We start from the raw sequence: 14,315 nt of genomic DNA on the forward strand, positions 1-14,315 counted from the left end.
TTGCCTTGTGAGTATCAGAATAGTATTGTTGAACACACAGAGTTTGAAACTTCATAGCGAAGACATTGCCACCGATCCAATTCTTATGGAATCGAATATTAGTAAAATAATTGATAATTGATATTGAATTTGGACTTCGTAATGTTCCACAAAAAGATGTATTTATTCAACAAGTTAACCAAGTAGTGAATAACATAAAAGAAACGCGACTTCCTAAATTGAATACACATGACAGTTCGGCTTTACTAGAACTTCGGGGAAATAAGGGCATTATTATACAGAGGGCAGATAAAGGAGATACAGTGGTAATACTAGATAAATATGATTATATTAATAAGTTAGATTCAGTTGTGTCAGATACCTCCACTTATCGTGAAGTAGACCCGGCACCGTTTACCAATTTGGTCAATCAATACAATAAAACGTTAACCACGTATCGAAAAAACGACTACATTACTGTGGTTCAGTTAAAGGAATTGAAACCCAGAACATACAATATTCCTGCACTTTTCGGTCAGGTAAAATTACACAAGACTGGGTTTCCTGTTCGACCTATTGTTTCCTACAGGAACTCGGAATTTTCATCCTTAGCCACACATGTATATAACATTATAAAACCCTTTAGACAGGTAATACAGTTTGGGCTTAAGAACTACGATACATTATTTAATAAGCTTAAATACTGTAGACTCGGAGACAATGACAATTTATTCTCACTAGATGTTACCTCATTATATACGAATGTAAACGTTGAATACACATTAGATATTATTTGGGATATGTTAAATAAAAACTCGACACCGATTAATTATACCTATTAAGGAAATTTTTCACTTAATTAAACTGTTAGTTGAGGCTAACTACATCACCTTTCGAGACAATGTATACAAACAAATTTTTGGATTACCAATGGGTTTGAACCTGAGTGGCTTAATGTCAGAGATCCATCTCTCAAAGATTGAGCAGATACATTTGATACCTTTTCGAACCCGTATCACATACTATGGGAGGTATTTAGATGATGTTCTAGTTATTACCGATAGTAATACTATCCAAGCCATTTTACATTCGTTTAATAATATTCATTCTAGACTCAAATTTACATTGGAAAGGGAGGATACGGATACTAAGTCATTAAACTTTCTAAATGTCACGCTTACCCGGGACTCGAATAAAATACAATTTAGCATATATCGAAAACCTACAAACACCGGTATGCTTCTACATTATAATAGCTATCACCCGTTCACCTACAAAAGATCGATTATCTTTAATCAATTTCTTAATGCCTATAAATATTCAACGACGGAATCTGCTTTAGACTCAGAAATACAAATATTAACTAACAGATTCTTAAACAGGGGTTATTCCATTACCACAATAAACCGAATTAGGGTACAGGCCAAGGATAGGATACAAAATACTACACCAATCAACAATAGTAATATCAAAAAATACTTTATTTATGTCCCATATGTTGAACAGTGGCACAAACAGCTTAACAGATTCTTTAAAGATACCGAATTTAAAATTGTAGCTGGGCCAATACGGAAGTTAACACTATACTGAACAATCGCTCGGTTCTTTCAGCGTTCGCAACACAAATTAATGATCTAGTATACAACATTTCTTGCGGTGATTGCGACTCGTCTTATCAGGGTTCGACCCGATTTTCTCTTAATATTCGTGTAAATCAACATGAAGCCTCAGTCCGTGCTTCTCGTTCAGCAGCATCAGAATTAGCCTTTCATGCCATTAACGAAAAACATACTGTTTTATTTAACGAAGCCAAAATACTTAACGTTCAACGTAATTATACACGACTATTAATTGCAGAAACCGTTGAAATTAAATTACACGAGAATTCGGTTAATGTTCGGCGGCCATATTTGATCTCCGATGCGTGGACCTTTACGCGCATGCGCGAAGACAAATCTCTATTTAAGTATCAGGTTTAACCCGATTCGGTAATTTTCATTCTTGTGATCACGACATACGGTCGAAAAGCGTTGGCAGCTTCAGGAAGGAAAATCGTTTTGAATATTTTTGTTAGATTCTTTTAATTGCGTTAATTTGATTTTTAATTGTTTTAAATTGACTTGAATTGTGTTAAATTGATTATTTAATTATTTATATTTTACTCTAATGTACCGGTAAGTTGTCGATTTTTTCGTTTTTTCCGTTTTAATTTCTGGAGGGTATCACACGGAAGTGTTCTACGCACTATACTGAGGTAAACTCCTCTTATTATTTTACTAATATATATATATATATATATGAGAGAGAGTGATGTTATAGAGACAGAGTGATATATATATATATATATATATATATATATATATATATATATATATATATATATATATATAATAATTATGAATAATAAAATTAAAATTAAGTAGAGAAAATGGATTTGAATTTGAATAGCGATAAAATGAATTATCGATAATATGAATTATGGATCAGGGACACTGCAAGAGCAAAGGTACCCTACAACCATAATGTATATATAAAATTATTTTTAAAGTTATGTGTAGAATGTAGTAGGTATAAATCTATAATATAACTAATGCTAATAATGAAAATACCGTGTACCTTGGGAGCGATATATGTTGATTAAAGGGGGAAGAACGGAAAAGAAAAATGTAACGTTATAAACAAAGTGCGAATTTTGAAAAAATGTAAATTTTGAAAAGAACGACCAGGGTAGAAATAGCAGATTTTTGAAAAGAACGACCAAGGTAGAAATAGCATTGCAGTATCTTTCATAATTTCTGTGTCTTCTTCAGAGGTCATCCACCCAAATTATGAAAAAGAACAGCAATACTCTTACTTCTGTTTCTGACATGTTCTGTATGTCAAAAAACACGTGTACGAAGACACGTGGTAAAAACTAAAATAATTTAGAATATAAATTTTGAATAAATAAATAAAATACAAGTTAAGCAAAAATAAAAAAAATATTTATTTATTTATGATTTATTTATTTATTCAAAATTTATATTCTAAATTATTATAGGTTTTACCACGTGTCTTCGTACACGTGTTTTTTGACATACAGAACATGTCAGAAACAGAAGTAAGAGTATTGCTGTTCTTTTTCATAATTTGGGTGGATGACCTCTGAAGAAGACACAGAAATTATGAAAGATACTGCAATGCTATTTCTACCTTGGTCGTTCTTTTCAAAATTTACATTTTTTAAAAATTCGCACTTTGTTTATAACGTTACATTTTTCTTTTCCGTTCTTCCCCCTTTAATCAACATATATCGCTCCCAGGGTACACGGTATTTTCATTATTAGCATTAGTTATATTATAGATTTATACCTACTACATTCTACACATAACTTTAAAAATAATTATATATATATATATATATATATATATTATTATTATTTTATCTTTCTATTGTGGTTTATTGTGTTTATTTTCTTGATTACGGGTGTTTTCTACTCATAGGTATTATGGTTAATACATTACTGGTCTTTAAGCTAGCCTAAAGATAACCGAGTTTAGGCTAGCTTAAAGACCAGTAATGTATTAACCATAATACCTATGAGTAGAAAACACCCGTAATCAAGAAAATAAACACAATAAACCACAATAGAAAGATAAAATAATAATATGTACTCTGTTCGTACCCGGGCATTGCTAAAACAGCTACTGGGACAACAGAAAAATCTAGAAATAATTTAAGGAAAACCACTATAAAAGTATATTAAAAGTAAAATACAACATAAATTATCATATTACTAAAGAATAATATATATATATATATATGGGCGCCTCCATAGCCAGGTGGGAAGGAGCAGCAGCAGCTGTGCGTAGCACACGCTTCTTGATTAGACCGGAGTTCAAGCCCGTCACCACCAAATACGGAGGATGCGGAAAGGTCAGGGAATGACCACCGCATATCCCGGAGCAATATGGCCTTAGTTGCTAATGCTCCTAAAAAAAAAAAAAAAAAAAAAAATATATATATATATATCTGGTGTTTTAACTATATTATTTCTTATCATTTATTATTATGCTTTTCACTTTTTCAATTAGTAATTATGCTACCTCTTCTCACCTTTCTATTTTCTCTACCCTCATTTTCCTTTTCTTTTCTCTTCTCAACAACTATTATCTATATGTAATACAGTTGTGTTCGTTGGGTGGTTTCTGTCTATAAGTGGCTCTTGTCCATAAGTTATCCCTCTTAAATTATATTTAAAAAAAATAATAATATATATATATATACTGTACTGTGTTTGTAAAAATTTAATTTGCTGTTTTGGCAGCTATTTAGGCACTACTGCTCCTTCAGCGTGAGTTCTGTTGACGGCACGGAGTATCTACAGTACTTCTCTCTTCTGCTGCTGTGTACAACCGTGTTGGCTTTCCTTTGAGCAAACCAGACTTTGCGGGGCCGTATACAGAATCATTCGCGGGTAATAACGGCTCGTGGTACTTACGTGAAACGTACCAACTGTGTGGTACTACACTTAAGGTGGTAGAAAATGAAAAAGATCTGGGAGTAATTGTGCAATCAGATATCAAGATTTCTGAGCAATGCAGACAGGCTGCCAGGGCAGGTCATGGGATTTTGTCAATGATATATAGGAATTTTTCCAGCAGGGAAAAGGAGGTGTTGTCCCTCTGTATAAGGCAATGGTCAGGCCACACCTTGAGTACTGCATACAGGTCTGGAGGCCTCATTTTAGGAAGGATGTAGATTTGCTTGAGCGTGTACAGAGAAGGACAACAAGATTGGTGAGGGGAATGAAGGGATCCTCTTACCAAGAGAGGCTTAAGTTCTGCAAATTGCAGTGGCTGGAGACTAGGCACCTGCGCGGTGATCTGATTGAGGTGTATAAGACCTTGAATGGATTGAGCACGCTGAATTCTGATGGGATCCTTTCACTTGTTCAGATTACGAACCTAAGTGGGCATAAATTCAAATTAAGAAAAGACAGATGTAGAATAGATGTGCGGAAATTTGCCTTTAGCCAGCGGGTGGTTAACTGCTGGAACAAACTTCCATCTGTCATTGTGGAAGTTGATATGTTAAATAAATTTAAGAAAGAACTGGACTGGCATTTGGGGAGAATGGTGTGATTTTTTTTTTTTTTTTTTTGGCTGATGCTGCATAAGCTCATACACTTGCTTTCTTGCATCACATGCCACTACTACTACTACTACTACTTAAAATCCCATTCTACTTTTTCCGTACGGGGGCTGGGTGCTTATACCTCCTGCACCGTCTGCACGGTAGCACAATGCTATTGTCACCGTCCTCCCCACACCAGGTGGAAAAGGCCCAGTTTCGAATCCCGTGAATGAGGCGAGGAACTTTAATGGGCTTTTTTCACTCCGTGGCTGAGTTTGTCGGTCTCAGGCCCAGACAGGAAGGTCCCCCACCCCCTCCGAAATTGGGGTTTTTCCGTTCAGCAAACAAGAAAATCGACCAGGGAACACGCGCAATTTACAGATACAAATACGTATTATGTAATGAATTACGAGTGACCCTAATATAATAATTCGAATTTTTGAATTTAATACCTCCTGCACCGATCAAGAACAGAACTGCCTTTTCGGATACAAATATAATACTTTTGATCAAATGTGTTACTTCAGAGGGAATATATTGATTCCTTTGATCATTTTGTCAATTCTAATATTAATTATTATTATTATTATTATTAGCCATATGGTGCAAGGAAGCCTGGGGCTTATGCTGCACCAGCCAAAAGAATTACAGAGAGAGAGAGAGAGAGAGAGAGAGAGAGAGAAAGAGAAGGGAATCGCCAAAAAAGAGAAGAATGATGATATTATACTAACGATTAAGAATAAAATTTTATCTAAAGAGCAATAATGTTTTTAAAATTTATAAAAACTGTCGAGAAAACTACAATAATAAACTTCCGTAAACGAAATTAAACTAATAAACTTGTCTATATAAATATTTTCTTATGACCCTCTTGTCTCGGAAAGGCTCTTTGAACTTGTTTTTTTGAACTCAAGCTTTTGAAAGCTATTTAAGCTTCAGAGACAGCATAGGGTTTGCGGGGCTATGTGCAAAAATAAATGCGGGGCCGAAAAAAATAAACTTTTATTTACTCATTAAAGATACACGTTTTTTCAACTCTCAAAATAATTATTAAAATAAAATCACAGAAAGTTTTATAGCAAAAGTAACAAAAACAATTTCTATAACTCTAAACAAATACAATATTAATATCAACAAAAAAAAAAACTATATATTTTATTACGAAGTAATTCTACGTGCTTTTTTCGCTGCAAAATCATCTATAATTTGTGAAAAATCCATGCCATTGCAAATGTTTCTTTCAATTGCAATTAGCAATAGCCCAACCAGTTAAAAATATTTTAATTTTTAATTTATTATATATAAAAAAAAAAACATCGGCAGCGCGCGGTGCACACCCCGCACTCCCCTTTCGCAGGCTCTGCTGAACTTGCTCTTTGAACTCAAGCTTTTGACGTGATTCCTTTTGTAATAGGAATTAGGTCAAAATCAATTTAGCACTAAAATTGAGAAAAATAAAAATTCCGACCGATTTTCGTTATTTTTTAACCGATTTTCAAAATTTCCGTTATTTTATTATTTTTTTAATTTTTAGAAAATAGGAAATACCAGAAGAAACTGCTTCCTAAAGACGTCGCCGACATTTGCACAACCCTAGTCCGTGGGGACCTCCCCTGAGTCCAAGGATGCTCTCATAATTATGGCTAAGGGTTTGCTTACTTCCTTTGCCGCCTCCTTTAATGTGGAATAGATGTGCGGAAATTTGCCTTTAGCCAGCCGGTGGTTAATTACTGGAACAAACTTCCATCTGTCGTTGTGGAAGTTGATAGGTTAAATAAATTTAAGGAGGAACTGAACAAACATTTAGAGGGATTTGTTTTGTAATTTTTTTTTTTTTTTTTTTTTGGCTGATGCTGCATAAGCTCATACTTTTGCTTTCTTGCATCACATGCCACTACTACTACTACTACAAGCTCAAGAACGAAAGAAGCGATATAGAGCTCAGCAAAGTGATGAAAAAGCAGATGAAATAAGAAAAACGGCTGGAAGTAAAGGAAAGAAGCGAGGATTTGTAAGACAGGAAGAAACACATAGACAACGTGAGCTTCAGGGGCACGCCGCGTCCCGAGGGTGAAAGCGGTGACCTGCATCCTGGCGCCAACGTTCAAGGAGCGCCTGAAAACCTGAAACTTACGTATACATGTGAAGAAAATTTCAATCGAAATACAGTAGACTCGGGTGTCAAATTGCGATTGGCACCAGGGCGCAACACATGCCCTAGCAGCGACACTGGTGAGCTTGATAGATTAAGATTTGCATTTAGAGAGTCTAACAACACTGTTGAGCAAAATAAAAATAAGACTTCAACGTAATACTGAAAGCCATGCACGAGCAAGAGCGAATCGTAGATCAGTGCAGCGAGAAGTGCCTATAGTCGACAACAGTTATTATCAAATTGCATTTTTAGTCATTTCATTACTGGAATTCGTTCCACAGAGGCCTTAGCTAGCAACGAAGGGAGCCGAGGGTGGGGCTTTTGTAATTACTTCGTTATTAATCTTTACTTCTTTTCTGAGAGGGCTATTATATATAGACGGGCCACTTTATTAGGTACACCCCTGCTGTGCACACAAATGGTTTGTCCCACAACGTTGCAAGTCACATGACCACAATTGTGGATATAAATGCAACAGAACAACCTTTCTAGGATCAGTTAAGCGTACAAACCGTAGCAATTACCCTCAGGGGCTCACATCTGGTGAGTATGGGCTTGGCACACTCAGAGTCCTGAGCTGGATATCATCATTCTTCCCTTTCTTGGTGATTTCTTTCTACTTCTCTCTCTCAGGGTAATAGGGAAATTTTTTTTTTTGGCCTGGAAGCATAAGCCTCAGGCTTCCTTGCACCGTATGGCTAATAATAATAATAAGAATGGGGAAAAGGAGTGATCTAACAGACTTTGAAGGTGGCATGGTAGTAGGTGCAAGATGTGCTGGACAAAGCATCTCTGAAACGGCAGTTCTCCTGAACTTTTCACGCACCACAATTTCAAGGGCGTATCGAGAATGGTGCAACGAATAGAAAACATCCGCTCAACGGCACTCCTTTGGAAGAAAATCGCTTGTTGATGAGAGAGGTCAGAGGAGGAGGAGGAGGATGGCTAGAATTGTGCAAGCAAACAGACGGGTCACAATGTCGCACAAGCACGTCAGAATACAACCTTCGTGCGCAGAACAAAATATCGCAACGGACCACTAGTCGCCCTTTGTCGCGAATGGGCTACAAGAGCCGACAGCCACATCGCGTATCTTTGTTTTCAAAGAAGAACAAGAGAGCACGCCTCCTGTGGGCACAGCAACACCAGCACTGGACTATTGAGGATTGGAAAACAGTTGCTTGGTCTGACGAGTCGAAGTTCCTGGTGCATTATGTTGATGGAAGGCTCAGAATTTGGCGAAAACAACATGAATCCATAGAACCGTCATGTCTGACGACTACTGTGCAAGGTGGTGGGGAATGTTTTCTTGGCACACATTGGGTCCATTGATACCCATAGTTTCGCGTCTGAATGCCACATCGCACCTAAACATCGATGCTGACCAAGTGCATCCGTTCATGTTGACAGTTTATCCTCAGTCAGATGGTTACTTTCAGCAGGATAATGCGCTGGTGCACAAAGCCCGAATCTCTATGGAATGCTTCCCGGAACATGACAATGACTTTTCTTTGCTGCAGTGGCCCGCTCAGTCCTTGGATCTGAATCCTATTGAACATCCTTGGGATGAGCTGGAAAGGCCTTTTCGCTGCAGGCCTACACCTCCGTCGAATCTCAAGGAACTGCTTGATACTCTCATGTCTGTATGGTACTCCATTCCTGCACGTTTTCGGCATCTTGTTCAATTACAGACAAAATATGTATTTTGTCTGTAAATTGCGTGTTTTCTGGTCAATTTGCCTGGTTTGCTGGACGAAAACCCGCAGTTTCTGGGGGGTAAAAACCTTGCTCTCTACTCCTGAGACCGACTAACTCAGCGCCATCGATTTAAAAAAAAAAAGCCCATAAAGGTTTTTTGTGTCACTGACGGGATTCGAACCGAGGCCTTTTCCATCGGTGTGTGGGAGGACGGTTAGAATACCACTATGCTACCGCGCAGACTAAACGTGATATAATAAAGAAATTAGAACGGGGGCTTAAGCAGGAGTGTATTAATGGCAGAATATAACATTGGTTCGTCAACATATTTATGTTTTTTGTCTGCAGTTAATAAAATTGCATTTTTAATCTCTCTATTTTTTATTTAGCCTCATTATTTCCGCATTAAATATTTTAAAAATAAAACTTTCCTAGATAACGGAAAAATCGAAATACAGTAGACTCTCGATTTTCCGGGATAGATGGTAAAAAAAAAAAAATTCCCCGGATAATCGATTTCCCGGTTAATCCGAAAATACAATGTCCCCGACATGCGTAAAATACGTTACAGGACTTCTTACGTAAGTCAAGTTTTACGAACTCCGGAATGACTAATATAATATTGCTACTATATCCGCGATATGCGAAAATTACAAAAACCAGATATCCCCAGAAGAATGAAGAAAAACAGTTATATATTTTTAATTAGTTCAATTAAATTATCTGGGGACAGCAGAGAAGTACCAGCAGTGGCACATAAGAAAACATAAATGGAACAAAAGACGTATGTTATTGTACTGTAAAAACTGATATGTGTTTCGTAGCCTTTGCTATTATAGTTGACTTCCTTGGTGGTGCCGATCCCTTCACCGCTTCTCGTATTCTGTCTAACGTAACTCCGAAGCTACGTAAGTCTTGGACTTACGTAGGTTGCTGAAAATTTTTCGATACGGTAACAAGTATAGCGATAGATAAAAAACGAAAAAACTTACCACGCATTACTCGCGTGTCCAATGCGATGCTTCCCTTTATTTTTTACGTTGTCTATTTTAAATCGAATAGCTTCCTTTTATTTTTTACAATGTCGCGTATGGTTTGGTCACCAACATTATAACGGTTCATTAAAGATTTAACGGATAGACCGTTTTTAAACTTTTGAATAATTTCAAGTTTTCGTTTTATTGAAAGCAAAACTCTTGCATTTTCCCTTTATTTTTTACGATGTCTATTTTAAATTGAATAGCTTCTCTTTATTTTTTACAATGTCGCGTATGGTTTGGTCCCCAACATTATAATGGTTCATTAAAGATTTAACGGATACATCGTTATCAAACTTTTGAATAATTTCAAGTTTTTGTTTTATTGAAAGCAAAACTCTTGCGTTTGCCCATGATTTTCGCGATTTCTAAAAAAATACCGACATTCCTGACATAAATAACGAAACAAAATTTGTCATTTTGCGGTGCGACGAAACACAACATTCGACGCGCTAAAACAAACTAAACATTTGCATTACCACACGACTTACTAAACAAACTAACGGCACGGCGAAGGTGCCGTTATTCTGAAAGTCTGCTGTATATTTTATGTCAAAAGTTTATCCAATACATACAAACCTATTTCTCCTTGATCTGAAATTTGGTCGTCGCGATTTAATAACGATATGCCATATTTTGGAAGTTTAAGTTTCCTGAGCGTGAAGCTTAATAGAAAGCCCAACAACCGGAACGCCGTTCCGGTTTTACTGTATTTAGGAACGAATTTTTAATTAATAAATAATAATAATAATGTATTTCGGAAGGACAATGCTGAAAAGATAACAAGAAAATCTTTGGGAGGAAACCTAAAGCTCTCTTGGATTTTGGTAAGCTCCTCATTACATTTACTCACAGATCCCTGCAAAAAGAATGGAGAGTACGAAACAGTGATTAACAAAAGAACATAACTTTAGTGCTGTTATGGTTGGTTATCATATCATCCGAATTTAAAAAAAAAAAAAAAAGAAAAGAAGTTAAAATGAAACACTGTACTGTACCCTAGTTCCGAGGTAACTACGATAACTGTAGTATGATCTTTATTAGTTTATAAGAGATGAGGGGTAGAGAGTACAGCACTAGTGGTATCATGGCGACAAATGATGATGAGCCGATGCACTTGTACGAAGTGTTTCAAAATTGTTTCAACAAAATAGCAAATAAACAGCAAGGTAAGTTTCCACAGAGAAATTTTTTCCAAGTACTTTTATCCTGACTCATAAATTCAGTTGTTTGTAATAAAAGACAGTCATCACACCACATGGATTTCGCAGCAAGGAAACTTGACAGTCCTGCAAATGCCGACGGCGATCTGATTGTCAAGTCGAACAAACAATGAATAGTATAAGCATTATACTATGTCTTTATTAAGTTAAATTAGAAGAATTAAGTAATATCTATATTGGACACGGTCTCATTACAGAAGGGATAGAAATATTCAATGGTTTTGCGACACCTGTAGGTTCGGGTTGTATACATATGTGTGCGCTATCAATAGTTATGTATACAAAGTCTTCAGTTTCGACATGTGTTATGGATCTTACTTGTAGCTTACTTGAAGTAATTGGAATATTCACAGATATATCAATATCCAATATTAGAAAAATAATAATAAGAAAATTCAAATGTTTGTGCAGTGAAAGCAACATTTGTGTATGTTGATTTTTCGTCCTTGCTTATCTCTAACAACTTTGTTACACACTTGTGGAATTGTATGATCTTGTAAAACGAATACATCTTGCAGGTATTATTACTATTTCTAAAACTACATACAATATGTCTTGAACTCTGCTATTTGGAAATTCAGTACTTTGTAGAAGTGATCAGTAGAATTTCATGTGGCCTTCAATATCTGGGAAAGTAGTTTTATTAAAGAAATTTCACTGTGTTATCATAAAAGAACACACACTTTGTAAATAGTTTAGAAAAAGTAAGAAAGCAGAAGTAATTTGAATTCAGTTTAGGTTGTCATTGTAATGTCACTTATTTACTGACAAATTAAAAGAATGTATTTCTTCAGTTGTGTATTATGAGCAGTAATCTCTTCTTCCTAAACAGAATGGCACAAAGGCAGTAAAATATTTTGTAATTTTAATTTCATATGTTTTTTTAACTTCATGTACTACATTTTGGATTATTTGAGTACTGGATTTTGATCGAGCATGTTGTTTTATTAAAAATGTTGTAGGAGGTTTTCATATGTGATAGAGTTGAAATGTTTCATAGCTATTTGTGTATATTTTGTACATATTACAATGTTGCTCAACGTAGTAAACACAAATTAATAAAATAGTATTATTGTGTTTAAAGTTAATAATATAATATTAACCTAATGGCATGTGTACAAAAATGCATAGCTGCCTGGGATGGTATTTATCCTATTCAGCAGAAATTTCATTAGTATTAGTAGAGGCATTTGATGCAAGAAAGCAAGCTTATGCAGCATCAGCCAAAAAAAAAAAAAAAAAAACCACTTCCACTTCACCCCTCTGTTCGTTCAAAATACCTGTCCAGCTGAGCCTTAAACTTGTTTAGGCTATCAACTTCCACAACAAGGGATGGAAGTCTGTTCCACCAACCAACCACTTGCTGGCTAAAGGCAAATTTCCGCACGTCTATCCTATGTCTGTCTTTCCTCAATTTGAATTTAAGCCCTCTCAGGTGATTATTCTGAGCGAGAGGAAGAATCCCATCAGCATTGAGCATGCTCAAACCATTCAATGCTTTATACACCTCTATCAGATCACCTTGCTGGTGCCTAGTCTCCAGACACTGTAATTTGCAAAACTTAAGCCTTTCTTCGTAAGAGCACCCCTTTGTTCCATTCACTAATCTTGTTGCCCTTCTCTGTACTCGTTCCAGCAGCTCTACATCCTTCTTGAAATGAGGCCTCCAGACCTGTATACAGTACTCTAGGTGGGGCCTGACCATTGCCTTATACAAGGGAATAATCACCTCCTTATCCCTGCTAGAAAAATTCCTATATATCATTGACAATACACCATGAGCTACTCTTGCAACCCATCTGCACTGCTCAGAGAACTTCATATCTGCCTGCACAACCACCCCCAGGTCCCTTTCATTCTCTACCACTGTCAGTGTAGTACCACAGAGTTCATACGTTGCTCTGGGGTTGCTGTTTCCCATGTGTAGTACTTTACATTTGTCAATGTTAAACTTCATTTGCCACCTCTCAGCCCATCTGCTCAACCTTTCCAGATCCTGTTGCAGAAGCATAGTGTCAGTAGTGTCCTTGACAACCCTGCCTACCTTTGTATTGTCTGCAAACTTCGACATTAAGCTTGATATACCATCATCAATATCATTTATGAATACAGAAAACAATAATGGACCCAACACTGAGCCCTGAAGGACTCCACTAATAACATTAGTCCACAATGAGCAGTGTCCATTGATTACCACTCTCTGTCTTCTCCCCCTCAACCACCCCTTTATCCACAGCAGCAATTTGCCTCCAATGTCACACTGCTCCAATTTGTGCAGCAGTCTTCCATGTGCAACAGTATCAAAAGCCTTTCTAAGATCTAAGTATATAATATCAAAGTTATTCCCTGCATCCAACTCTTTTGTGACTGCATCATAGTATCCAATCAAATTGGTCAGGCAAGACTTCCCCTTAACAAAACCATGCTGTGTCCGAGCTATAACTGAAGTCTTGTCTAAATGATCCTGCAGTGCTTCTTTAACTAGTGCCTCCATTAATTTTCCTGGAACAGAAGTTAAACTAACAGGTCTATAATTACTTGTGTCAGCCTTTGATCCTCCTTTGTGAATTGGGGTCACATTTGCATATCTCCAGTCTGCAGGTACCTCCCCTGAGTCCAAGGAAGCTCTCATAATTATGGCCAAGGGTTTGCTTGCTTCCTCTGCTGGCGCCTCCGTAGCCAGGTGGGAAGGAGCAGCAGTGAGTAGCACACGCTTCTTGATTAGACCGGGGTTCGAGCCCATCACCACCAAATACGGAGGATGCGGAAAGGTCAGGAATGACCACCGCATGTTCACGGAGCAATATGGCCTTAGTTGCTAATGCTCCTAAAAACCAAATAACAACATAACAATAACAGCTTCCTCTGCTGCCTCCTTTAATATAACTGGATAGATCCCATCCACCCCAGGTGCCTTTCTTGTGTTTATCTTCAACAGTTTCTCCTCCACTTTACTCTCAGTTATTACAAGATTCTCTAGCTTACTGCTAGAGTTGAATACACCCCTGGCTTTTCCCTCGCTAAATAACTCCTCATGTGTGAATGTCGATGCAAAATAGTCATTTAGTTTGTTAGCTACGTGAGCAGGATCATCAACAGTTGACCCA

General features: G+C 36.8%; 1 protein-coding gene across 3 annotated transcripts in view; it reads left to right on the forward strand.

Moving 5' to 3' along the window:
- The first annotated feature begins 11,062 nt into the window (after positions 1–11,062).
- LOC150081502 (transcription factor 12-like) overlaps positions 11,063–14,315 on the forward strand; it is a 621,638-nt gene continuing 618,385 nt past the window's right edge. For all 3 annotated transcript variants that reach the window (XR_016547303.1, XM_090379956.1, XM_090379957.1), the window contains exon 1: positions 11,063–11,154. Coding sequence is in view for 2 of the 3 variants with exons in the window: in XM_090379956.1 (XP_090236082.1) it covers positions 11,073–11,154 (82 nt within the window). In the remaining variant the exon portion in view is untranslated. The remainder of the gene's footprint in view (positions 11,155–14,315) is intronic.

This window comes from Mastigoproctus giganteus, chromosome 8 (genome assembly GCF_048544385.1).
Source record: "Mastigoproctus giganteus isolate SK-2022 chromosome 8, ASM4854438v1, whole genome shotgun sequence".
NCBI classification, from domain to species: Eukaryota; Metazoa; Arthropoda; class Arachnida; order Uropygi; family Thelyphonidae; genus Mastigoproctus; species Mastigoproctus giganteus.